The sequence below is a fragment of the Phalacrocorax aristotelis genome, chromosome 1, assembly GCF_949628215.1.
Source record: "Phalacrocorax aristotelis chromosome 1, bGulAri2.1, whole genome shotgun sequence".
Taxonomy (NCBI): domain Eukaryota; kingdom Metazoa; phylum Chordata; class Aves; order Suliformes; family Phalacrocoracidae; genus Phalacrocorax; species Phalacrocorax aristotelis.
The window spans coordinates 72,468,189-72,496,109 of record NC_134276.1 but is presented as its reverse complement, the minus strand read 5'-3'; the positions used below and the strand labels follow the sequence as shown (position 1 = coordinate 72,496,109).

Below are 27,921 nucleotides of genomic sequence, written 5' to 3'. Positions count from 1 at the left end.
TTTCACACAGCAACCACACACTTGTGTATTTAGATATATATGATATTTTTCCCCTTGATCAATCCACAGATCTTGGAAAAATGCAGCTATATTATTTCTACAAGGAAGAACTGAATATAGACGAGAGTATCACATTAACTCATATTTTAAGTTAAAAAACCCCAAAGAAACAAAACCAAAAGGAGTTGGATCCTTCAGTTTTCAAGACACCGAAGTCACCATGCTTTTCCAGATAGCCTAACTGTAATGTGAATATTGAACAATAACCTACTTAGTCTCAGTTAGACCTTCTCAACATAAACCTTCTTAAACAAGTATCTACCTGTGTCAGTTTTAAGTGCAGACCTGCCTGCTTTCCATTTTTTTAATTTTTCCCTTCCTGGAAAGACACCGCTGTTTTTTCTCTGCAGGCTGTTGACAAACTCTGTCAATTCACACTTCCATGTTGATATATGATGCAGTCTTGAACGTGAATAAAAGTCAGAAATAAAACTACAATCTGAAGGTTTGGACGCAGATAAGGAAGCTGCCTTGCTAGGAGTAGGTACAGAAGTGCTTTTTGTGCTTGAAGGCCCCTGAACAGTGGAGTGGTGAGCACCATTTATTTTAGCATTACTGTGCAAAGATGAAGATGAGGATGAATTACTCATAGTCCTATGTGGATTCCACGAAAAGTCTGTGTTTTTGTTGCTTTGCTGCAACTGCTGCGTTGTGCAGTCTCTAAAGTCAACCATGCCTTTTTCAGTCTTCCCCTCCTCCTGCACAGGGCCTGGAGAAAACCGACTTGCAACACCGTTGCCAGAGGGCACCAAGCAATCCTGTGTCTTTAAGGCACTGGTAGAAGTGTGTGTGTGTCCATTAAAAATGGCGGTGCTGTCTTTGTGAGACTGAATCCCATTTTGTTTCCGTCCAGGTAGGATCTGCTCCAAATCTGTAAATCCAAAATCATCACTTTCTTCTTCCTCTTCTTCGTTCCAGCTACTTACTCCATTGGGTGTGATCTCGTTTTCCATCTCACATTTTTTAATATGATTTCTGAAACAGATATAAATATTTAATTACATACCCTTGAAAAAAAAAAAGGCACATTTACAGGTCACTTCAAGCGCTAAGTATTTATCTTCCTAATTGTTATCAGTATATACTTGAGTAGTTTTTACATTCTCAGGACAATTATCTCAAACTCTGAGCCATGTCCTCTCAATGTCATAAAATACTGCATTGCTGTACAAAAGTTTTCACATATTTGGTGTGTTATTAATGCAGTACTACCAGGAGTTTATGTGGGAGTGACAAAAATGATGCTCACATTAGAAAAGGTATTTCCAAGGCCTTTAATTTGACCCGTAGTCTCCAACCAAATTACAATGATTATTTATTTGTTAACAGAACTGTACCACCATGGACATCACGAATGGTGCAGGAATATGCAAACCATTAGAAGGAGTTATCTTTTTATCAAGAGATGTGATTTTCCTTATCTAGTTACAAACAAACAAAAAAAGAAAGTATACGTAGAAAACCTCCATTGTTTAGAAAATTATTTTAGATTAATGTGTTAGATTTATTTTATCTTCTCTCAAGGAAAAATCTGTTCAAGCTCTATAAATTAAACATATCCTTAGCTTTTAACAAAAACCCAAACAATTAACTTCTCATCTTTAAAACATATAAAACAAAGTATTCTGTTACAAGTGCACTGGCAATTTACATTTACTCTGACGGTGTAGAGGCAAAGCTTTAATTAAAAAAATTTACACTGTAACAAACCCTAAGTGGAATTAAAACCAAAGCCTTCAAGAGTTGTGCATACTCTTGATCTGCTGAAAAAAACCCAACCATCACTCTCAACTCCCAAAGGTAGCAATTTAGGTACACAAAAAAATAGGTGGGAAATAATTAGCTACTGAGTATACTAGTGAAACCAGAAAGCCAATTAACTGTGACAACAATTTGGTTAAGAATATCACAATCATAGATTAATTAAACATAATATTTTTGAGGAGTTGCATGGTTGAAAGTTGTATATCGAGTGATACATATCAAATAGGGCAGGCTTTTAAACTCATGCTTTTCAGATTGGTATTTTTGGAAGCCTGAATATTCTTCTGATTTAAAAAATATTAACAATGCAGTAAGAAGAGGTGATGGTGATTGTGTCACTCATTGTTTAAAATATGGGTAAGTAATACTGCTTAGGATATTAATTTCATGCCACTGGTTTTATTTTTCCTAAATATAGAGAAATCCCACTCATGGTAAAGTCTCAGCATTACGCAGAACTGGATTTTAAATAAATCAGCAGATTGTGGAAGAACACAAATCACCATTACAAATCAGGAAGTATAGTATACTGTACAGTATCCTTGGCCCCGTTTGAGCAGTAGCGTAGGACCAGATGACCTCCAGAGGTCTCTTCCAACCTCAACCATTCTATAATTTTATGATTCTTGCCTCTAAACAACAAACATGCTTCTGAAGAAGATGCAGGAATCCTCTTAAAAAAATCTACAGAACAGTAGAAGCAGAAGGTTTCTTTCCAAATTCCAATTCATCTGCCACTTACGAGTTTTGCTGGTGCTTTCTGTTCAATTCCCTTCTCAAGGTCTTTTAGGAGAATTTTTTATATTGCAATTGGATTTTTTAATCAATCTTCTCTCTCAAGCATGACTTAAACCTTGATGTTAGCATACATAAGGTACGCTGTGACTTTTTTTTCTAATAAAGAAAAAACTTAACAACTAGTATGCATTTACATTTATTCCTAGGCACCTTTAGCAAAAGCAATCAAATCATACCAGCTTTTTGCTTTTGAAATAAAGACCTACTTTTCAGTGTCACTAGTCAGAATCCTTTAACGTATGCCTGTTACTTCCATACAGATATGCAAAGTTGGTCCAAAGACTAGAGGCAGGGCTTGGAGTCAAGGTAACTGTAGTTCTGTCCTCACCTATTTATACAGCTATACCTTATTTTTATATTTCAGTGCCTCAGACCCTCCCTCTTATAAAGTTGAAATGAATTTTAAAAATACTATGTAGTTATAAATGCAAACCCATTATGGGTGAATGACTAGCATCTGCATTACAAGATCAGAAACACTTACACCCTGTTGAGATCTTTAGATATATTGCTTGGACCTGGCACAGCATCTTCAGGTTTGCATATGCTATTAAAGTTGAGACCTTTTTGAACACTTGACTGCTTGGTGTAAAGCTGATAGGGAATGTGCGAGAGGAGACGCCCAGCTTTAATGCTGTTAACAAAAAAAAAAAAAAAAAAAGGAACAGGTTACTACTTAAGACATTTTAAAAAACCACAACCTTCTATGCTAAAAAATACCTCATGTACAATAAACTATTACTTTGGTCATTACCTTTTGCTGTTCTGCTGTATTTACTTGCAGTCACTTCCACAATACCTTTCCTGCTACTAACTGGATTGAACTTAAATGTAATTTGTGATGTGGTGACTGGTACTATAGAAGATATTTGCACAGTTCTGTTGGTCAGTTGTCTACATCCATTTCTCTTCTCCAGCTGACACACACACCCCCCAAATATTTGATTTCAAAAACAAAATAAACAATGCCCAGTAAAAAAACCCTGGTGAGTGGTCCAGGTTATTCTAACCGAACAATGCTGACTGAGCTCTTTAACTTGGAAAAAAGCACATTCATGTGTCCCAAGCAAATTTGCAGAGAATTTGAAGGAGGTTAGCTAGGGTGTGGTTCACGATTAAAGAGGAACTACTTTTTTTCCATTCCAAAAGGATAATTACCTCTTCTTGTGAGAAAATTCACTGAAGAAAGCTAGACAGAAGATTAATTTCCGAGTAGACCTTCCATAAGTATCTACCACAATCATTCCAGTTCTGTCCTACATGTTGCACTGTATCTCCCTCTTCCTTTTCCACTGAAACTGCAATTCTACTTCAATAACTGCTAAATCCCTTGGGAAGTCATGGTTGTTGAAGTGGAATCCTCTCAGCAGCATGATTTCATCTCTCCACCCCAACGCCTGTTGCTGACAGTAGAGATAAATAACAGCCTTCCCAGCCCATACTTCACCTCTTCTTCATATACAACTCTTCACATTGAACAGAGGGTCAGAGATGCTGAAACTTCTTACAGAAGAGGAACCTCTCTCGGATCAAAGAAGCTTAATATTAGCATTCAGTTTTGCAGATACAGTTGGATTCAAATTTTTAAAGATAATTTAGTTCAGTAACAGACACTGTTTTTCTGTCCTTCAATACCTGAATGCTTTCTCTTGGACACGTGCTTTTTAACTAGCTCAAATCTATACTACTGTCAAGGGAACTGGATGGTGGAACAAAAGCCCTTAGGAGCTTTCTTGCTGCAATTAGAGAAGAATATAGTGAGAGATCGCATTTCCCAATTAGATAAATTAAAACTAGTTAGGCATACACATAGAGACCTGGTAAGGTTTCTATGGGAATGGGACAGTAAAAACAGCCCTAAAAATACATCAATTAAATATTGTTTGATACATGAATATATAGCATTCATAAAGGAACATCATTTACATTAAACATTGCCAAACAGTTCTGTACAGTTCTGGTCCCCTCCATACAAAAAGGATGTGGACAGCCTGGAAGGGGTCCAGAGAAGGGCCACCAAGATGATCAGAGGACTGGAAAGCCTGCCATATGAGGATAGGCTGGGAGAACTGGGTTTGTTCAGCCTTGAGAAAAGGAGGCTTAGAGGGGATCTCATCCCCATGTACCAGTACTTAAGAGGTAGCTACAAACAAGATGGAGAGTCCCTTTTTACATGGAGTCACATGGAGAGGACAAGGGGGAATGGACACAAGTTGCTCTTGGGGAGATTCCGATTGGACACAAGAGGAAAATTTTTCCCAGTTACGACAGTCAACCATTGGAATAATCTCCCCAGGGAAGGGGTTGACTCGGCCATGTTGGACACCTTCAAGAGTCGTCTGGACAGGGTGCTGGGCCATCTTGTCTAGACTGTGCTCCTCCTAGAAAGGTTGGACTAGATGATCCCTGAGGTCCCTTCCAACCTGTGATTCTGTGAAACAGAGTTAAAAATACACATGGTAGAGTTCCAAAGCTTTCTTGTGCGGAAAATGGTGATGCAGCAACTAAGCTTTTACAATGCCTGGTTAGACTGTTTCTCATCTTACCCTGTGAACCTGGGTGCATAACCACCCAGGAAATACTTCAAAATCATTACTGCAATTTCAAGATCATAAAAAACCCCGTATTTTTTAAAGAACTTGCTCATGCTAAGATTTTATCTACTGGAGTAGCTGCTCTACTAGATCAATAGACAGTTAGTTTGGTTGTTTTTAAACTGTATTAAGATGCAGCAATAGGAATCCTAATTTAGATTCATCATTCAACATCTTTCCCCATTCCACACACCCTGGATCACAGATTTCATAATCACTACAAAAATTAGGTTGGGAAGGACCTCTGGAGGTCTCTAGTCCAAACACTGCTCAAAGCAGGGTTATCTTTAAAGTTAGATCAGGTTGCCCAGGGCTGAGACCACCCACATTTTTGCTATCTCCAAGGGGAGAGATTCTACAACCTCTCTAGGCACCTGTTCCACTCCTTACTCTCTTTCACTGTGAAAAATATTTTACTTATACTCAGTCACAATTTTCTTTGCTGCAATTTGCGACTATTGTCCTCTTGCTGTTTATCTTGAAGAAAAATCTGGCTCCAAGCTCTTTGTAATCCCTATATAGGTAACGAAAGACAACAATTAGATCTGCTCCTAGTCTTCTCTCCAAGCAGAACAAAACCAGCTTCCTGAGCCGCTCATCATATATCACGTGTCCCAGGCCCCTATTCATGTTGGTGGTTCTCCTCTGAACCCACTCTAGTTTGTCAGTATCTTTCTTCTACTGAGAAGAGCAAAATCAGACACAGAACTCCAGCTTCAGAAGTGTGAAATAAATTGGAAGACCTGCTGGCTATGGTCTTGCTACTGCAACCCAGTATGCTGTTAGCCTTTATCTCCACAAGGGCACAACTGCTGCTCCATGATTAACTTGTAGTCCACCAGGACCCTCAAATACTACCCTACAAGGGTGTGCCCTAGCCAGTGAGTCCCTAGCCTGTCTGGTTGCATGGAATTAATTCCGTCCCGTGTGCAGCACTCTGCATTTGACTTTGTTGAATTTCATGAAGTTTCTGTCATCCCATTCCTCCAGTTTGTTGAGACTCTCCGAAGGGCAGTGCTGCTCTCCAGTATATCAACTGTTCCCTTCTATTTGCTGTCATCCACAAACTTTCCACTGCATCACCAATGTCCATGCCATTAACCAAGACATTAAACTGCATCTGCCCCAGTATCAACCCTTCAGAAATGTCACTTGTAACCATTTGCTGCTTCAACTTGGAACTGTTGACCACTACTCTCTGAGCCAGGCAGTTGAGCCAGTTCTTCACCCAGCTGGCAGCCCACTATCCAATCCATATTTCTCCAATTTGATTAAAAGAATGCAATGGGGGACTGTGTCAAAAGCCCTACTGAAGTAAAAGCAAATGGTATCTACTGCTCTCCCATTGTCCAGTCATCTCACCATATAAGACAACCAGGCTGATCAGGCATGATTTGCCACCCTAGATACAGCTTCCAGGAAGGTATCTTCCATGGCCTTCAGTGACTGTGGTGAAGCTGACCCTAGTGCAATTCCCTGGATCCTTCTTCTTTCCCCTTCTGCATGACATTTGCCTTTGATCCAGTCTTCTGGAAAATCTCATCTGATTGCCACAAATTTTCAAAGATGACAGAGTGTGATGTAGCACTGGTATCAGCCAGCTTCTTCAGCTCCCTTGGATGCATTCTATCTGGTACTGTAGAGTTGTATATGTCATGCTTCCTTAAGTGAATCATAATTTATGCTTCCAATACCTTTGGTAGCATTTTTTTTCTCCAAACTCTGCCACTAGGCACATGTGCCTTCAAGGCTTGAAAGCAGACCTTACCACTGAACACCGAAGAAAAGGCAGTGTTGAGTACCTCAACTTTTTCCACATCCTTTGTCATGAGGTTGCCCCACCATTCAACAGCAGGCCTGCTCCATTTGCTTCCAATACCCCTATAAATGCCATCTCTTTCCCCTTTAACACTTTGCTAGTTTACTGTGTTAAAGTAACATGGCACCTCTTCTGAAAGCTGTACTGTTTTAAGGCTGGTAGCTTTTATTTATTCAAATATTTTGCATTCTGAATCCTCATCAGAAAAAGGAAAAGAAGGGTGACGTACCAGACTAATTTTTTTTCCTGGGGAAATTATCTTAAACTCTTTTCTTCAGGTTTCTGTTAGATTAACACAGATCTTTAAGTAAAACATTCACTCAATCTGAAAATCAAAATAAAGAATCCACAAATTCTACTGGTCGCTCATTTTAGTGGTTATTTATCCTCAATCTCTGAAAAGTGTTTTTATTATAAATGTTGAAGAATGTTTGTTAAAAGAATATTCAAATTTGAAAGTCAAGCTCTCAGATCACCTTAATTTGCCTTCCATTGAACACTGCACAACAACCTTTCCAAGCTACATAATTACATCTTACATTTTCAAATCAAGGAAGAAAGATTTAGAAAGGAGGTCTGCCTGCAAGTCTCTTCCTCCACTTGTTGCAGAAATAGAGCGGCAGCAAAAGCAGACAACAAGGGGAGTGCAGAAGGAATAATCTTGTCAGTAAAGCAACCACGCATTACTCTGCAATACTGGATTTTGCAACTACTGTAACCACAGGATCTCTATGTGATGCTAATTAAACGAAAATTCTAGAGCTACTTGCATTTAACAACAGGTTTATGCAAGTCTGACTTTAGCCCATAGTTCAAACTGTTCAAAGTTCAGAATATGGAAAGCTTTTAATGCAGCAATAAACTTCAACATATGCCTTACCATCCTTGTAAAATAACTCTGTAACTATCTTACATACCTTACATAATTCACATGGCATATTCCAAAATATTGACATTTTTGGGGCTTTACCTTAATGGCTCTCAAACAAAAAAATGAAAATAATAGCCATTGTAATAAGTGCCATGGTAAGCTCATTAATCTTTGGAAAGCAGACAGATGTTATAGTTATAAGCACCAATAAAAGACAGGAATTAATTATTCATTCCATTATCAGGAAAGAATTCGTGTCACATGCAGTAAGTAAGGAACAGGGTTACATTGACAAGAAGCAAAAAACAAGACACTGAATAAGCAGTTTGCAACCTGAATTCAATCTTTTCTGTGAAGAGAATGTGGCAGGTACCATAGTGAAAAAAGATGGCATGTGATCATGTAATTAAGGACTAGACTGTAATGTGGGCACACAAAGAAATAAATCAAAGCTCCAGACAAACGATCTTTTCATTTTGCAACCTTGGATGACAAGACTGAAGATCTAACAACACTGCTTTACCAACAATTTGTCACAGTGACATTTTAGGCTTGATTCTTAACCAAACTAAAAAAAAACCAAGCCCATCATATTGCAGGAACATGATGTGCATGTGAATATTCAAGAAATTTGGAACATCTACATCCACTGCACCAATTTTTACCATCTGATCTACTGAGGAGAACATCATTTGGTATTCCATACACAGAGCTAGAGTATTTAACCAATGAATGTTCTTCAATGCTGTTGAGAAGAAGGGAAAAAATGAGGGTTTGTTGTGAAATTAGCTTTTATTCCAGATTCTGACATGAACCCTGTTCCACTGAGACACCGAGTTCCCTGTCTCCTTGTGCCCAACCCATGTATCTGTCTATACTCAGTTCTTCTGACTTGTTCTACAGTACAACCTTCCAGAACCAGGAGATGCAGAACCTGAATACAAGACATCATAAGGAAAATTTTAGGAGATTTTGTATATTAGGTTCTAGCAAGTCTCTACCAAATGTATACAAATTGATTTTTCCAACTTGGCTCAAATCATGACAAGCTTTAATGGCATCAATGAAAACAGCCACATATTTCAAATAAAAACACACCTACCTACCACCAGTTTTCCGAGTCCTTAAACTCAGGGGTGAGGTCCTAAAACTGTTTTAAAAATGTACCTAAAGTCTTTTTCAGACTAAGGAACCTACCATTTCTGACTAAATCTCAAAAAATTTACCTTCAAGATACATGACACAAACCAGCTGAACCCAAAGGACTGAAAATCAGCAAACTGAAAATAGGAACTGCAAACCGGATTTTACAAGTATGTATGCAGAACAGTTCCTTGCGTGTTTCTGCTGGTCGTCTAGGGAAGAGGCTAGTTAAGAACAGCATGACACTGACAGAATGATTTCCAGAATATATTCCTGCCTGTTCTATTTCCCATGGGTTCCTCAGATGGAAGAAGACAGATGCATGCCAGATTAACTGCTCTGAGCCTGGCTATGCTCTTTTTCAAGGACCTGAGGACAACTTTAGTTGATCCCATATATTCCAGTGCATGGAGGAACCAAAGAACAAAAATTCTTTGTAAATAACACTTGTGGGGCTTTTTTTTTTAATTTGTTGTTTTGTTACAAAGTCACAACATAATAAATGTTTATATGGATTCATTTCAATTTTATGAAAATGCTTTTCAATTGACATTCTTCTTTATTTACAGAGGAAATTAAACTTATGCAATGCACAAGGTAAGAGGTTAAAAACAATCACCTGGTACGTATTTACTGAGTACGTATACTGAGATGAAGGCTGGTCAATGGATTGAATATTAAATGGAATCAACAGGATAAAATTCAGTTTCCTGATATGCCTGAGACCTTCTGAATGTTCTTAGTGAAGTTTCTTAAGGAACAATCACTAAGACGCAATCTTCAATGAAATAGTGGTAATTTTCTGCAGCTGTTGCAAGGACAGCTTTATTTTAAACCAAACCATACTCTCAAAATGCAATCTTCTATAATACTATTTTTCTAGATCTTGTCTTTTTTTTTTTCCAAAAAGAGAACTCTCCAAAAGCAGCAGACCTAAACTTACCTTTCCATGATCCACTCTGGCCGAACTACTTTTTCTCCTTTCAATTCTTTTATTTTGGCATTTGGAAGATTTGTGGCAATGATGTGAGTTGTTTTTGATCTGGAATAATACACATGGTATTGGCCTCCATGCAACATCATTAGCCGTCTTAATTCATCAGCTGAGGGATCTATAAAATTAAAACCAGAAATATTCCTATTTTGTGTCAGCAAATACAGTAAGAAAAACTACTTTAATTGGGAAATATGATGCCATGATCAGAAAGAGTGCAAGCCATCTTTTTTCTCCTGAAAAACCTTACAAGTTCTTCGAAGAACAGATCATAAAAGCATTTCTGAAGAAATGTAGGGGACACTGTTTCTGAAGAGACTGATTCAAAATGTAAACATTCTACTTGTAACAGAGGATCTTTCCACAACATGTATGGTGGTGGTGGTGGTGGTGAAATACTCAAGCAGATTTAACGCTAAACTATGTCAAAAAACACTTTACTTTCACCAGAGTTTGGGAGAGTAGTTTATACCCAGAAGTAGTAGAAAACAATTAATATAAAAAAGTTTTAGCAAGAGCACAGAACTCCTATGATAACATTTCTGGTTTACTGAAGCAGTTAACTCTTTCTTTACCAGGTTATTCTTGAATCATTACAGGGAGCAGAGAATACCTTAAAAACTAAGATCTCTTCTTATCCCCTCAATCATGTTAAAAAGAGTACTTATTTTGTAAGCAGAGGTGGAAAAAAAAAAGAAAAGTTTTAGCTTTTGGAAAACCTTTGCAGTGGGGTCACGCTGGCACCAAAAGGTTTGGGTCAGCGCAAAAAGAATGTTTTGAATAGCAAACCTGGCACAAGATACTGAAAGAAAAAAAAAAAAAAAAGGTTATCAATACAGGAAGGAAGAAAATTTTCTCCAGTTGTTATATTTCCTACTCCAGCCTTTTGGACAACCATCTTGCAGAGCTCTATTTAGGAACTAGTACCTTGAAGAATATGCAAATGCTAGATTTTCACTAAAGAAACTGCCTGTATTAAATAACCGATGTATTAACAGTTTAACATGTTGTCCACCTTAACCTTTTTCAGTATATTTGAGCCCTGTGCTCAAAGCAGCACTGCTCTGTATCACAGAAGCATCAGTTCTAGAATAGTCACAACATTCCTGGCATAGGTCCCTGAAAAAGGCTTCTGGGAAGTTTCAAGAAGGTTATTAAGCTGCTTTACAGAACCCAGGAGAAATATGAACATAATTATGGTAGATAAAAAAATCTTACTCCAGTTAACATACACTATCAGTCCATCACAGCCAATGCATATATATGTATTACCTCTTCTTCTGTTCCTTTTTCTGCTATTAATGGGTTCACTGCCTCAAGCATTATGCCACTCTGAGCAAGAAAACCCCAACACATCCACCCAAACATAATTTAGTGCATATACTCCAAGTCTAATGCAACCATCAGTAATTTGGAAAATTGAAAATTTAAGATATATATAGGAGTATCGAAGAAGTTAAAAGGTTTAATTTCAAATAAGATGACCGCAGAAAGGTGGAAAAATTTACTCCTATTTGTATCAGTGACCATTCATGTAAATGATTTAGTAAAGTAGTATTTATATTTAGAACCTACATCTGGTTTTATATTGAAAACCTAAAATGTGAAATACAAAGGAACATAATATACTAAACATATACAGTAATTGTTATATATTTACTTAGCTGCAAACTCATGTGTTTTACAGTCCTTTACTCCACTTAGGATGGTAAATAGACACTAGGGAAGAACAGAACAGATCCTTAAATAAATAAAAGCTTCACCTGTCAAGCCATTGACATAGATGGCGACTCCACTAAAGATACTTGATGAATTTCCATCCCTCTGGTGCTGTATGGCTGAATCTGACCGGAATTGATCCTCCAATTTCTTAACCTTTGCAGACATGTACCCGCCCTAGTTTTTAAGTTAAAACAAAACAAAACAAAACCCATGATGCGAGTCTATTTTCCAATGTTTACAGACAGAAACTGGTCAACTATAAGACTTTAGAGGTAAGCAGCATTCCTTCAGATTGATTTTGGTTGATATACAAAAGACATATTCCCTTCCCAAATGAAAATCAGCAAACCCTCCACCCTAAATTCTTATCTACAAGATGACTGCATCTTGTTACCAACACAGCAGGATTTATTTCATACTTCTTTCGTCTTATTCTATAAGAAAAAGATTCTATCTCTATAAAAATTCTTACAGAATGAAAAGAAAGAAGAAAAAGGAAACAAGGGAATGATGCAAGTTTGGATGCTATATTGGACGCTCATCGCCTAAACAAACAATATAGAGAATATTCATTAAGCTCAATGTATTTTCAGTCCTTAAATACATGAGACAGTAGTATCATATTTATGTAAATTAGGTGCCTTCGTTATTGTTTGTCCAACTATAAAGAATGTGGTGGAGACAACGATAAAGTTTCTAAATTATTTAGTTTAGTTTTTAAATGGTGATTTAAAGCTATTCAAGGGTCTGCACTTATTAATGATGCAATTTAGTGGATTATTGTGAATGAAGACTTCAAAACCTGGTCATTTAAAAAATTTCTTTTAAACTTAATTATGAGTTTTCAAGTGAAGCAAAAGGGTTTAATTTATAGCATACTTTTAGCATACACAACAAAATTGCAAATCCTTTTTAACCACAGCGTCATTTACCTCTAATAAGAAAAAAAAAAATCCTCTTGGTTTTGGACATACCCATATTCCCCAGCCATCGCCAGCCCGTTTCCGCCATCCACCCCGCCTCATACTGAAGCTTCTGCATAGGAAGAAAAATTCTTGATCAATTAGGTGTTTAGTAATATCATCAGTAGCATTTCAATTATGCATTACACACCATCTACAGATTATCACAAAGATTACATTTTTCAATGGGCTCCACTGAAGTATGAGAGTTACACGGTTAACCTAGAAATTAAAAATTGCCTAAAAACCTAGTTACCCGGTTTTGTAGTAATGCACATTGTAGTTCCTCCTATGTATCAAAAAACACACATACACGTTTTGTTCTGATCACCCAGAAAAGAAAAAACTCATTACAATGTTCAGTTTCCATTATGATTTATTAAATTCTTCCTGTTCATCATACATCTCCTATTTGAAAGGAGTAATAAAAGCTTCTTAAATACAATTGCTACCATTCATGCAAAATATTGCCCAAGTCAGGAACAATCTTCTATTTCCTAGTTGATACTATCCACAAGGTGGGATGCAGGCAAACACCTCCTGGTACTAGACACTGCATTCATTTCACCAATGGCTTTACAGCAAATCATAAAAGGTCCAAACTCTTGTTGCTCCAATGCAATACATCACATAAAAGCAAAAAAAACCAAACACCATCTTATGTCAGTGAAAAGCCAGTTGTTTAAATGACGTATAGCTAGCTTTGTGATTTGTTTCTTTGGGTTTTTTTGTTTGTGTGCATTGCTTAATAGTAAATAAATAAATAAATATACCCAACTGCAGTTGAACTGAAACTGCAGTTTTCTTTTATGCAAGACCCTGGACCATGAGCTGTACACAGCAGTGTCCCCAGATGAGCTATTAGTTGAGTAGAACAGAACTGGTGGAGAGGAAAAGAAACGTTTTGGACTGTGGCCAACTGTTCACTGCACTGAAGTGATTCACATTAGCTATAGCTGTTGTAACACTGATTTTAAAATATTGATTAATGATGCAGTAAGATCATGAGGTCACTGCCTGCTATTACATCTCACTTTCTTCTCTAACCAGTTCCCTAAATAAAAACACTGCTTTGTCTTTTAGAGCTATCAGATTCCAAAACTAAAAGGAAGACCATTTAAGCCAGTCACCTTTATTTTATGAAATATTTCTCTTCCTTTATCCTCCATAAAAATGCACAAAACTAGAGTTAGTACACAGAAGGAAGTCAACTGGTTATTTTCATCCTTGTCTGCTTTTTGAGAAGATACCTATTGTCTGGACTCTCCATGGCATCATCCAGTAACGGAGCACAGAAGCTTCACTCAGTCTCCAGACTACCAGAAAGCACATACCGCTGTGGATGGAGATAATAAAGCATTTTTGTCATTCTCCTATCCAGGCCGCCTACTGCACTGTTCTGGAGACCACCTCATTTATTCCATTAAAATTTTGTTTTCTCTGAACCTGGCTGAAAGTTGAATTCTAGCTTTCATCTCTTAAACCTTTTTTGTTCTAGAGCTACCAAGCAGGCACACTCTGAAATCCAGTTAAGCCATCCTGGATTGCAGGCACATTTGATTTCAGAACAAGACACAGCTGCAGGAAAGTTTTCATAAATCATGGAATACTGCAAACATGCCGAATTAGGCAACCATAGAATTATAGTCAAAGCAGGTATAACTACCTCGAAAAGACAAGCTTCAGTTGTATGTTTCAGGACCTCTGCAAACACAGGAAGATCATGATGCACCTGGATCTATTCTTCTTAGAGTTGCTGAAATTTGATACATAACCTACACACATGTATATAATTATGAAGATTATTCACTTGTCAAGGAGATGAGCTCTACACCAACAACCAAAACAATGCAACCCCTCCTCAGTACATTGCATTTTCTCTCTAGATACCTGCGTTTCTTACCCAGAGACCAATTTCCAAGACATTGGGCTTTCTGAAATTAGTTTTTAGTGGTTTGGATTATATCTAATAGATACCACAGAACTCTTAAGGAGCAGTGAGAAAAATGAGAGGAGATGAGCTAGATGACCACATGGAATACAAATTGACTTTTTCCCTGTAGAGGACAGTATGTCCTGATTTCCATTTTGGCTAGATGATTTCTTTCATATGGAAAATTTGTATTTTCCCATCAGCTGAAATCAACTGTATTCAAATTTATCACTTCTGGCTAAGAAGTTCTTGGAGAAAACAGGAAAGTGTAAGTTCAAGAAAAAAAAAAAATTCATTAAAATGCCATCTAGGGTTTTTAGATATCATAGGTATCAGTGTATGAGCTCATAAGAGACACCAGAATTTGAACTATTGATTGTCCTTTCTCCTTCTTAATAAATGATGACAAAGACTTAAAAGGTGGCTACAAAAAGTGCAGAGGCTCTCTCTTCACAAGGAGCCACATGGAGGGGACAAGAGGCAATGGGTACAAATGCACCAGGAGAGGTTTCATCTTGATGTAAGAAAGAAATTTTTTACAGTGAGAACAATCAATCACTGGAATGACCTCTCCCAGGGACATGGTAGAATCCTCATCGCTGGAGGTTTTCAAGCTGCAATTGGACAGAGTTCTAGATAACCTCATCTAACCTAGGCTTCCCTACCCACGAAAGGTTGGACTAGATGGTCTTTTGAGGTCCCTTCCAGTCCAGGCTGTTCTATGATTATCAGTCTATTAAAAAGAAAATCTCATATGAAAAGAAACTCTTATTCTGAAAAAAGAACAAGGAACCTTCACGACTGTATGAAATGCACACTATAAGTCACCACAACATCAGTCCAATAAAGATGTTCTTTATTCCAATCACTGAATTCTTGAGAAGATATGATTTGATAGGTAGTTACTCTGACCCCTATACAGACAACCTATTGCTTGAACTAAAATATCTAATGCCTGACAAACTGAAGAACTGCCTTCATGAGGGCAAGCTTTTCTGAAACCTCAGAACATATTTAATTTTTGTTCAGGACACTGGGATGTGAGGATCTAAAAGCCATTAGATCAGAACACCACCACCAGTGGGGCCAATGGAAATCAGAATCATGGGTACATGCCTAGTTTGATTAAAACTAGAAATCAGAAAAACAAAACTAGTTCGGGTTAGCGTGTTAAAAACAGGCCATACCAACTGCTCAAAGGTTGTCTCTTCCTAGAGCCTGCAAAACTAGGGAAGCTAGGCTGTAATGCCTACTTACAACATCTGATAATGATTTACCATTTCCTTGGCAGATGTGATTTTTGACTCAGCCAGTCCACTTAAATTCTAAACACACAAGTTAAGAACATGGTACTTCAGTGATTACTAGATGCCTCTGGCTCAAGTCTTGAGAGTTGTGGATTATTTTCTTAATGCTGATATGAAAACCTGGGAGACTAATTTCTCCCTTTGTAGTTCCAGGAACTGAATGACGAACCAAGGTTTCCAGACTAAGGAGAATCCCCACTGCTAAAAACTTGTGCTTACAGTGCAGAATGAAGATAACCTCTACAGCTGCCTCACTGAAACTTAAGGAATGAACAAGCGTGAGAGACATCTTGCACAAGATATCAGAGGAAATCAGAGGAAAAGTTAAGCAAGATTTGAAACATGCTCACTGGTTCATGAAATAAGAAATGTAAGGATAACACGATGCTCCCTCTGTAGGAGTCATAATGAAAGGATGAGTAAGAAAAATGCTTTGTAAAGAACCCTTGAAATAGGGGCAGGGGAGGGGGGAAATCAAGACAGGTGACTTAAACACCCATCACAAGCAGGCCAATTTCAGACAAGAGTTCATCTTTCTTGTGATTATAGTATTTAACTTGTTTCAGAACAGTTTTCTTTGTTTTCACAAATTCAAGAGCACAAATGCACAGTGACTCAGCGAAAGTGAACCACCAAGTTACTAGTTTTCATAGTATCTCCAGAGCCTGAAGGACAAGCTATAAAGTGACCCTTTGTCCAGAGAAAAGCTTTTTAAATAAAATTGAAATGCTCACATTCTAGACCTGGGAACACAAAGAAATCTTCAGCAATTAAAAAAATATCTCAACAAACTCTGAAACTGCACAAAAGCCTGTAAAGGTAGAAACAGTATTCTTAGGAATAGAATCCAAGCTTTCAGTGCAACAAGAACATTTCAAGAAAAAAAAGTCACTAAGAACTCCTGTGATCAAAGTTAACATAATTTGGCCCTGCATCTCTTCCAGACCACATACAAATGGTAAATCCTACCATTCTACAAAACAGGGTTCTTTAACTAAAACTCAAATTTCTATTGGGCGATCCTTTTAAAAACTGAAGCTAGAAGACAAACTCAGAGTTTTGATGCTTTGTACATGACTGGCAGCTCAGAAATATTCAACATGGCCCACTAGGAAAAGACAGGTAACATCCCTTTGCATACTGCTTCATAGGCCTGACATTATACTTACCAATCCACAACCACTTAATCCTGTTATTAAAGACTGGTAATCACAACCTACAGATCAGGTAATGGAATGAAATCTTAACTCTACATTTTATGAATTGTATAAACATGTCTGTGTGTATAGAAGAGTTTTACAGCAACTGTGAGATTTCAGATCACAAAACAAGGAATGTAGATTGGAATGTTGATGTTAAGTTAATATTTGCTTTAATCTCATTTGTAGCACACACAGTTTGATGCAGGGAAGTTATTTCTTCAAAATACTTTGAATTCAGGATTGCATGGTTGTAAGAGAAGTGGCTTTCCATTAACTTGGGCAGTTGCCGTAATACAGATAATGGGCAAACCCAGACCAAAACCACAAGTATGATAGGGAAATTGTTTGGGACAACAGACTACAGATCTCAATGACTCTGTAAGAAGTGAACATGGATCCTCATGGGCTTTTTAATTCCAGATCAGTACTAGTCTGGTCCAAACCTGAGCTGTCTCTGCCATACGCCTCAGCATTCCCGTTCCCCAGTATATGGTGCAGAGCTGTTTCTGCTGCCTCTTCAAGTAGCCAACTTGGAGAGCCAACTTGGCAGAACATACACTTTATAGCTCTGCACTACAGGAAAGCATATGAACTATTTCCAAAGACAAAATGAGGCTGCACTGTGACTCATCAAATAACCCTGCCAAACTTGTGTCTAAATACATGGCACAAGTAACTTCCAATCCAGATAATCCAATTTCAGGTACTGAAAGCTGAGTGAAAGTATAACACAGTGTAACATTGTAACAGTGTAACACAGTGTAACAGTATTTTGCATTTCTGACCAGAGTGAACATCCTGTCAATGTCCTCTAATGCAAAAGAACTTGATTAAATTAACATACTCAGAGGCCACAAGCCTTATTCTTGAAGGTGTAACTCTACTGCTAACGGAAGTGTGGATATCTCGCGCCACAGCTAATGAGTATCAGAATCTTTTCCTTGAACTGTAGATTGAATCCATCCCAGCTCAGCAGGGCTTAAAAGTTGTTCCCATCAAGTGGGTATTTTGCGGCCTGTTTGAGTTCCATGCATCTACATTCCAGCTACCACATCAAACTCACCACTCCACTTGGCACTAGTCTGCAAGCTCTTTGAGGAAAGAACTGACTTACGTGTTTACACATTTCTCAGCACAAGAGAGTCCTATTCTTGGCTGAGTCTTCTGGAAAAGAGCTGCTGCTTCAGGGTCTAAAACTGTTTTCTACCACATATTGAGAAGTTCAGGATCCAGCAAAAGAACTTAAAAATAAAAAAAGATAGTACAATAGGTTTTTTTTAGGGTACTGTACTTTCAAATCCCCATGATTTCAGTCACTTCAGAGTTAACACTACTGTTCCCTATTGAAATAAACTAATTAGTATGTTACAAAGCAACTGAATTTTATTTTAGGTGGGAAATAAAACTCTCAGGGTGAAGTTTCGTAAGATGGTTGAGTCAACTGGATGGCTGACTGCCACCAAAAGGGATGGTTCTGGTTTTCAACCTCTGTTGACCTAATAGGCTTTATCCGATCTTCCCAACCTCTACACCACCTCCCTACTCATACTGGTGCTATGTACAATTCAGCTCACTAAATCAACAGAAAATGGACAGAATTTTACAGGTTAGCTTCTTGTCAGTTCAACAAGCTGAACTGACTCACAAAAGCATCAGACAAAACCAAAGCAGACAGGCCAGAGAAGAGGAATGGACGGGAGCGTTCCTTTCATTGCCAGTGGGATCTTAAGATTACCTTAGGCATTTCTAGAAACCCACTTTTAGGGTCGTAGCTATAACCAACTAACTGTGATGTAAATGTGGATACGGAGCTGCCATGAGCTAGCGAGCTACTCTTCTCTAACTAGCCACTCTTCTCTAACTAGCCCTGTTTACAGTTTTTTCCCCCCAATAAACAGGAGGGGTAGGCTATCTCACCTTTTCCATAGGGTAAGAGTTTTCAAAGGAAGTTACAGTGGAACAGCTCCCCATCTTAAGCCACATGTGCCCATACAATAATCACTTCTAACTATAAGCACCTGATGTTACAGGGTCAACCAGCAAGTTCTGTTTTGCAGTTCAATCTCTGGTGACAATTTAAAGCAATAGAAATGAAATTAGCTGAAGGACACTTTAAAAATATGTCCCCAAAAACACCCAACACACCCCCATCTCCTGCGAGAAACCTAAGAGTATAAATCAGGAAAAAAAGATCATTAAAATCTTGGGCAAATTAAGTATTAGGCACAAAATTGTGAGAAATTTAGAAACATCATTTTTCTAAAATATGAACATCCATGGCATTTGCTAGAGAGGTAAAATACTGTACAATCCACATAAAGCATGGAAAATCCCACGTCCTTCAGAATCAACTCCTTATGTGTCGATGAATTCTAAAACTGTTCTATGCATACTTTCATTTAGGCTTGACAGCAAAGAAATGATACACTGACCTTCAGTTCAGTCAGTCCCCCAGAAAGAGACACAGGAGCTCTTTGCTAAACTAATCCAGTTTCCAAACTGACCATTTTTGCAACTCAAAAGGGTCTTTATTTCAGATAAGTTTAACATCAAGGACTAAATACTTTAAATACAAGTACCAACTAAGAAATAGACATTTCTTTTGCTGGTGAATCATCACAAAGACCAAAGGAGTTGTACAGCAGGTAACCATTTATACAAGAGCTGTACAGGACAAAAGTATTTAGACCTTTTCACAACTGGCTTGGGGTCTGGGACAGATGATTGTTTCAGTTGTCACAACTTAAGGAATCAGGAGCACAAGGTACAGAAAACAGCATCACTGCACAGTCTGCACCAGCTTTGACCAATGTTTTCAAGTAGATACTCTTTTTGCTTTTATACATGGCATTTGAGATGGTTAATTCTTTGAAAAATAGCAAGCCAGATTCAATTTGAGACCAACTGTCGATGTTTCATTCTCCTCTAGGAATAACACTCAGTAGCAGCTATGGTCCATTTAGAGCTTGTCACAAGTAGTGATTTAACTTGGTTGAATTTTCCTTCTACTCGCAGAAGACTCCGGCTTCAGTTTCAACATTTCTGCATTTTTTGGTAAAGTTTCCCCCCTCCTTCAGAGTGCCTCAGTGATGAGTGGCTCTTCTTCATAAATTTTCATTGCTACATTTAACCATGTAGCTCAATTCTCTTTTCAGTTCAAATATCACCTCTTTGATATAATCGCTCTTATTGCCACAATACACTGGCAAGTTTCGGCCGGCTTCAGCAATTGGCTTCATTATTTCCCTCCTGCACTTATATTCTTTTGGGGCTTCAACTCCAAGAGGACTTAGCACACTCACAATCTTTATGCCAGCTCCTAAATGCCTGGATTCCAAAAAAAATACGTTAAGTAAAATCAGAATAAGCAGCATGGCTTGTGGAATTAGGACTCTCAATGCAACATTGTGAATGGATTGTAAATCACCAAAGGGAAATTATCTTTCTCTCTTGGATTTGAGTATCTGAAAGAGTGAAATGAGTATATAAGTTGGGTATTCTTCCTTCAAGTCCCTATGGTTAGCTGTCTATAGTATTTGAGAAGAGAGAACACTCTTATTTTCTTTGAAAAGGCAGGGTGGGATGTTCATTTTTCTACCTTATAAATCAATAGAACTTGGTTAGGAAGTTTTTAGTTTGTGCACCCTCAATCTGACAACAATCCAGTTCCACAACTTGTGTCTCACACAAGCCTATGCTGAGGCATAGGTCAAGCAGTTGGTAGGTAGGTTAAGTAAACCATGATCCCTCCTCCCAAATAATGAGAAGCATTGCTGCTGTGGAATGATTTAAGACTTCCTAAGAATTCCTAGGCACGACTGAAGAAGGTGTCCTTGTAAAGCTAACGAAAAACTTATCCTGCCTTGTTAAGTGGAGGTATAATCGTTCGAAAGTAACTAACTGGAAAATTTTCATGAGGGGACCAAAGCAAGGAATCTGTGAATTGTCTGAATTTGTTAATTGAATTCAGAACTGTGCTGGCAAAAACCTCGGACATACACTATCTTCAGCTTCCCCAAATTCACAAACTTCAGGCCAGTAGACTGGTGAAATCTTGTCAGAAGAGACTACATATTTTTGATTGATTTAATGTTTTTGTTCAGTTATACATGTGTGTTTACATATATCTGTATGTTTGTGCGCACACTTGAGTGCATGTATATATACACCCATCCCCCCAAACTTATCTTTGCTGCTGACCAATTTGATTGCTCACTACCCAGATTAACAACTTTGGCAATAGAGAATGGCATAGAAACAACTCTGCTCTCTGAGCCAACGCTCTACCTACGGTAATAAGAAGGCACCACTAGTTCTCGACAAGTTACTTTTTTTTTTAGAAGTGCCCAGGACAGCTGTGCTTTATGCTCAGCTGAAGGCTTTCAGCGTACACTGAGCATGTGGTGATCAGGCCAGGCTTTTTTTCGGGGGTAGAAAGGAGAGATAAGACATCCACTTTGCATATCTCAAGTGGTAGCTGATGTTAGATACTAAGGAGGACTGCCTCTCTACTCACATGCGGGCAGCACTAAACACTTACAGCAGAAAAACCCTAAGAACTCAAGTAACTTTAATAGCAAAGTTGGTGACTACAGATTCAGTATTTAAATAGGTAGATTTTCTGTTCATGGCAGCTTTTGAATGACATTAATTCCAACTGACATCGCACAGTCAGGTTCCCAAATGTTTTTCTGGATTCGCCTTTGAAAGTACCGGAGCTACAAATACAAAATCTTTTTTGAAGTAGAATCTTCACAAGATAGGGCTTCTGTGCTTAGCCCTGAAATTTTAAGTTTCTACTCAAGTTTTCTACCTCTTTTGTTAGTCCATGGATATTACTTTTATCATCGACTCAGACCAACAAGACTAGGAGGAATCAGATGAAACTAATGAGAAAGTAGTGAGTAGTAAGATCAAAACAAATAGAAATATTTTTTCTCATTGCCTAGTTTATTTGTGGATTCTCTGACACAGGAGACCAAGGATGCTAAAAGTCCATATGGGTTGAACAGATGAATGGAATAAAAAGCCATTAAATTCTTTATTTGTTATTTTTGAGAAAAGGTAGCAAACTACAGGAACTCAGAATATAAAGGCAAAGTATCTCAGTATGTTTCTTTTTATTACCTATGCGAACTTCTGATCTGCTCCAACATATTCTCAAGTTTCCTCCTAGATTGAGAGGAAAGTGAAAAGACAAGAGCACAGTGTTTCTGTGTTTTCCAGAAAAAACATAGTCCTAAGTTCCTGGGAGAAAACAAAAATGCTCTAGTTCTTTGGGATCCCCAAATAAAACTCAAATCTGACTTGCATTCTTGGCCTGAAGTGGCTTTAAGTCAGTATTTTAAGTACCTCTGACACTGAAACAACAGTGTTACACTGCTGCTTAGTGGAGACAGATCAATACAAAAAGGCCACAGAGCAACAAGGGCCTCAGCCAGGCAAACATGATGCTTGTAGAACTTAGGTTAAAAATCAACACAGAAATTATGGGAATCATTGTGGAGGGGCAACACTTACAGCATCAAATTCCTGATCAGCCAGAAATTAGAGTGAAGTCATTATCCCCCCTCCCCCAGTAGTGTTTTGTAAGAGGATTCATGGAACTGATGCCATTACAGCATGGAAATCTAGGAAACAGTGGCTGAAAAGCCACTCTTTCTGGTTTCCCAATGCTCTAAAGTTTCCTGAATACTACAGGCAGATTCAGAAACCAGGAACAGTATCTTTTTAATTTTAGTTCTTTAGTTCAACTGGGAGTTGCATTCAAAAGCACAAAATGGTAAGATACATTTACTCTATTTGGTAAACTGCACTAATCATTTACCTTACATGCCATGGAGTCATGGGCTTTCCTATTTGTAAGTACCACCAGCATTTCATGATTTTCTTTAAACACCAAGAGCTGCTAGGTTTCCAAAATTACTTAAGTGGAGTACAACCATTTGTCCAAGATGCTGACTCATCAGGCCCTGGACTAACAGCTGATCTGAGTCACCTCAAAAAGATGAAGTCATGAGCATGGCCGACAGAACTTTATTTTACTTTGGATATTCATTGACAACTAGAACCTGACCAAAAATGTTAGCAACGGTCCTCAGGATCCTGCCAAAATGCACTGCATTCCTCACCCTGCCGCGGTACCGTCAATCTCTAAGTCAGTATCAAAAAACCTTAGAGCAGTTCTCAACCCTACTCTGCGCAGCTTCAGCACTGCTTTTGCGTTTTAGCATTCAAACCAATCCACCTGCATTTGTGCAGGAATGACTCTGCAAGGTATCTGAGTAGTGTCCTCTCCTAAGCGAAATTAGCTTTCTCTTTCTTAGGATTATTTACTTTCAGAAATCAAGAAGCCGAAAAGATCTGAATGAATTCAAGAAGATCAGATAAGGAGGTTACAGCCGATAATTTCCTGATGTTGGGATCTGGTTAAAGTATTTACAGATACCTGGGAACAGAAAGCAAAACCAACACAGCAGAGTTAACCACAGTATGACTAAGCTTTACTTATGCAAGCAACTAAATTTCAAACCACTAGCTTCGGCACTATTAAAAGAGTAGAATGCCCACTGGGAGAGCTGAAGCTTTCAGGTAGCAAAGGAGTTCCCCCCTGCCCCTCCGAATTAATAAAATATTACTTTCCCCAGACTGAAATTCAGGGACCATGTTCTGCTTAGGCATTTACCACAAGGAGTATGGAATATACAGCAGTCCTTTCTATGGGTATAACAAACTAAAATGATCATCTAGACGAATTTAACGGCCACAGATTCCTTAATTACAGTAGCAACAGCCCTTCAGTTAGTTTTGAAAATACAAGCCACAGAAATGGAAGTTATCGTCACAGCCCAGAAATTAGTTGCTCTACACGCTCACCTCTTCCACAGAAGAGCAAGAAAGGGGAAGGGTGTCCTAATTCTGACTTCTGTGTTATGAGCACCAGTTACTCCACATGAAATACAGAAGTGGGGGTCCACAGACATGGGAGGCCCTCCTCCCTAAAAACATTTGTGTCTCCAATTAAAATGCTGTCTGGTTTCCACAACAGAGCAGAAAGCTGCTCTCAGGGAGAAGCACTACACACATTTATCTCTTTAAAAAAAAAAAAAAACCAGAACACTTCCACAAGTATACTATATTCCACACGTTGGGAGAATTCTTCACACTTTTTTGTATCCACTCAGATTTGCTCTCTTTCTTTCAACTTTCTTTATACCCCCATTGCCAGTCTCATTTCTATTTGCTTCCAGTTCTTCCTCATTTTGCTATGCATAGTAAACACATGGAACTATCACCAAATTAATTTACACTGTATTCTTAAGGGACATTTTCACCATTTGGGTATTTAGCTCCCTTGTATATCCATACCAGGCAAACATGCTGCTAAGAGCTGACAGAGATCCTGGCGATAATAATATACACCTTTAATTAAAACATTAAAATGTTCAACACAAAATAATTCATTTTTTGTGAAATAAACAATAGCTTGCAAATTAAATGGGGAAAGCACATGGCAGGGTCAGGCAAGTTATTCTTTTCCTGCTTGTCCTGAACAACTGATTTATTAAAAAGCGGTCCGTGTAATCACGCTATTTTTTTCTACCTACTCAAAACCTGGTTTTGTGTTTGAAACAGTCTTACTTTCTTTTTTTTCATCTCTCTAGTATAATCAAAAGGAATGGTAGAAAGATTGAAAATTTGCCATGAAACTTCTTTAAAAGAGACATCTGGGTCAAGGGATCAGAAAGGGCTAATCAAAATCAGCACTCAGTTACAACACACTATCGCTGCATCAGAACAGGCTGTGACTAAGTAGGAGTACATACAGACTATCCAGAAAGACGGACTGGTGCCACGTCTGAAAGGGCAATTACTGAGTAATGCACTGAAGAGACGTATACTGTACACAGAAAAAAACATACAATCAGTTTACTATTGAGGCCTGAAATACGCTAATGTATTTTTCCTATTAGAGCTTTACTTTTAAAACAATTTATCTACAAGTAGTTAAACATCAGTGAGTCACAAGGCAGGTGTCTGCACTCTGCCTCCACTAACACTGTCCTACCAATGACCTCTAGTCTGACAGCTTGGGATTATTTACTAACAGGGATTTGGTATCTTGTCCAGTGTAAGAAATGGACTGAAGGGAAGACCAATATGGTGGGAATGAGTAATAAACACACGCTTGAGACGAGATAGCAGAGGATTTGTCAGAGGTTTGGATTTCTGTGTTCAATGTCATAAACCTTAATAAGACAGAACTATTCCAGAAACAAATTTTAAATACAATCTCTTGCAACTGATAGTAATTAGGCAACTGTTTAAAACAGTTCTAACTGAGGGTCAATGGCATCTAAATGAATAAAGAATCTGGACTGTGAAATTACAATCCCCTGGTTTTGCTTCTTTGGACTACAGTATCAAATCTGAGATTGGACCTGGATTTTGAAGCAAGATGCAGAAGAAACATCAACTAATCTTTTAATGAAGAAAATCTCTCAGTAATGCAAGCAGAGTATTCATAGCCCTGTCATTTGAAGACTTTGACATTAATCTTAAAGCATCAGTAAGAATGGAATACTACAGCATACAACACAGATTTGCTACCAAAAAAAAAAAAAAAATCACATGCCTGCGATATTATCTTTCTCTCCCTGTTTAAGGTTGACATGCCATTTTAACTGCACACCTCCCATCAGGGGCTTTTTGCTCAGTCTCACAGGTCAAGCGAATGGTAACTACAGGGCAAAACGCATCGATGTTAGATGGGGAAGGGGTGAAGAAGCATCAGCGAACACATTTGTCCCTCGGTGTCCGTAAACACAGGTTTACTTCTAAAGCACAGGTCCTCCTCCTCCTCCTTTCCGCACACTGGTTATACCCAGCACTATTGCTCAGCAAATATAACTTGTGACAAACACGACGGAAAACGGCAGGCAGACACGCAGCGACGGCGGAGCGCCACAGCGCGCGGTGCGTTCCAGGGGGCAAGGCTGCGCCAGGGCTCGGTCTCTCCTCCTCCTCCAACCTATTTCCCTGCAATGACCCCTGAGCTGGCAAAACACCGGCGACATCGCCTCGGCGATGCCCCACTCGGGAGCCGTGTTGTGTCTGAGGCGCAGGCCCCATGTGACGGACCCGCGCGCGCACAGGTGCCGCCGCGGGCGGGGGGAGGGAAGGAAGGAGCGGGGCGGGGGCGACCGACCCCCACACGCACACACCTGGCACACCCTCGGCAACTTGCGGCGCGCGAGAGAGAGAGCGCGCCCCCGCGCGCGCCCCTGGGGGTCCGTCCCCCTCCCCCCCACCGTGGGCGCGCGCGCCCTCCCGCGCGCGGGCAACCGGGCCCCCGCGCCGGTTACATAACCCCGCGCGCCGCCTTTCCCCCCCCTTCCCCCACCCCCATTCCCCCTACCACTCCCTCCCTCCCCTCCCCGCCGAGCCCCGCGCCGGGGAAGAGCCGCGGCGGGGAGAAGGACGGGGACCAGGCCGCGGGCCCAGGGAGGGGCCGGGGCAGGGCAGGGGCTGCGGGCCCCGCCGCTGCTTCAGGCTTCCCCTTCCCTCTCCCGCCGCCGAGCCGAGCCGCCCCCCGCACGCGCGCACGGGGGCGCGCCCGCGAGCGCCGGGCGGCCATGGGGGCTGGGGCCGCCGCGCCGGGAGGGGAGGGGGAAGGCGTCCGCGCCGGCAGCTCCGCGCCGCCGCTCACCTTTCGCCGCGTCCCAGACGCACATTCCCGGGTCGCAGCCGCCGCCGCCTGCCCTGCCGGGCGTGTGGGGGCTTCACATCGCGACTCCCCCCCTCCCCACCGGCACGGACGCACGCAACCACCGCCTCCTGCCCGCCTTCCTCCTCCTCCTCCTCCTCCTCCTTCCTAGCTCTCAGCCCCGGCCGCACTCTCCCTCCTCCCTCTCCCTCTCTCCCTGCCTTCCTGCTTTCCTTCCTTCCTTCCTCCCTCCCTCTCTTCCCCCCCTCCTTCTCCTCCCCCTCTCGGTGTCCCCACCAGCAGCCCCTCCTTCCCTCCCCCTCCCCGCCCTTCTTGCGAGCGCGTCACGAGAGAGCCTCGCGCCACCAACCGCCGCTCGGTCAACAAGCGGCGCGCGCCGGGCAGGCCAGCCGGCCGGCCCGCGCCCCGCCCCCCCTCACCAACGTCCCCGGTGGGATGGGGCGCCCCCTAGCGGCTCTCGCCCAGCTGAAAGTCGCGTGCGGCGCCGCCGCCGAGAGAGCCGGGGAGCGCTCGCGCCGGGCACGTGACGGCGGGGCGGGTGGGAGCTGTTCGCGCCTCTCCCTCCCCTCTGCCTGGGTGGGCTGCGGAGGGTGCGGGGTGGCGGCGCCCCCTGGCGGCCCGAGGGGCGCGCCGCAAGCGCGGGGGCTGCTGCAGCGGCGGCGGCCCGCTTTTCACAGCGGGACGGGACGGGACGGGCATGGCAGGGGGGAGCGCATCACGGTGCCGGGGGTAGCTCGGCCCTCCCGCTTCCAGGTGCCGGTGGGAGTCATCGGCCGGCCGGCGGAGGCGGCGAGGGTCGCGCGCGTCCGCCCGCAGTGCGGCTGCGTCACCCCGTAAGCCCAGCAGCAGCAACCGGCGGCGGCAAGGAGCGGGACCCGGACCCGGACCCGGGCCCGGGCCCAGTGCGGGCGGGCGGGCGGCCTGCGGGAAGTGGGCTGGCAGCTCTGCTGCCCCCCCGGCACTGGCACGGCCTGCTCGCCGGGGGCTGGGCTGCGCCGCAGCGGAGGGGGAACCCCCCACATCCC

The 27,921-nt window shown here is 40.7% G+C and overlaps 1 protein-coding gene across 6 annotated transcripts in view; it reads right to left on the bottom strand.

The window, feature by feature from the left end:
- The window catches only part of REV1 (REV1 DNA directed polymerase), a 61,629-nt gene extending 34,476 nt beyond the window's left edge, over positions 1–27,153 (bottom strand). For 2 of the 6 annotated variants that reach the window (XM_075092831.1, XM_075092846.1), the window contains exons 1-8: positions 26,879–26,963; positions 14,394–14,502; positions 13,978–14,063; positions 12,740–12,800; positions 11,807–11,939; positions 9,993–10,161; positions 3,107–3,256; positions 323–1,035 (exon numbers count right to left, since the gene is read on the bottom strand). In XM_075092831.1, coding sequence (XP_074948932.1) covers positions 323–1,035; positions 3,107–3,256; positions 9,993–10,161; positions 11,807–11,939; positions 12,740–12,800; positions 13,978–13,997 — 1,246 coding nt within the window. In that variant the 5' untranslated portion in view covers positions 13,998–14,063; positions 14,394–14,502; positions 26,879–26,963. Of the gene's footprint in view, positions 1–322; positions 1,036–3,106; positions 3,257–9,992; positions 10,162–11,806; positions 11,940–12,739; positions 12,801–13,977; positions 14,064–14,393; positions 14,503–26,878 lie in introns of all 6 variants that reach the window. The other 4 variants (XM_075092838.1, XM_075092856.1, XM_075092866.1 and 1 more) reach the window with 4 other exon arrangements.
- Between the last annotated feature and the right edge of the window lie 768 nt (positions 27,154–27,921).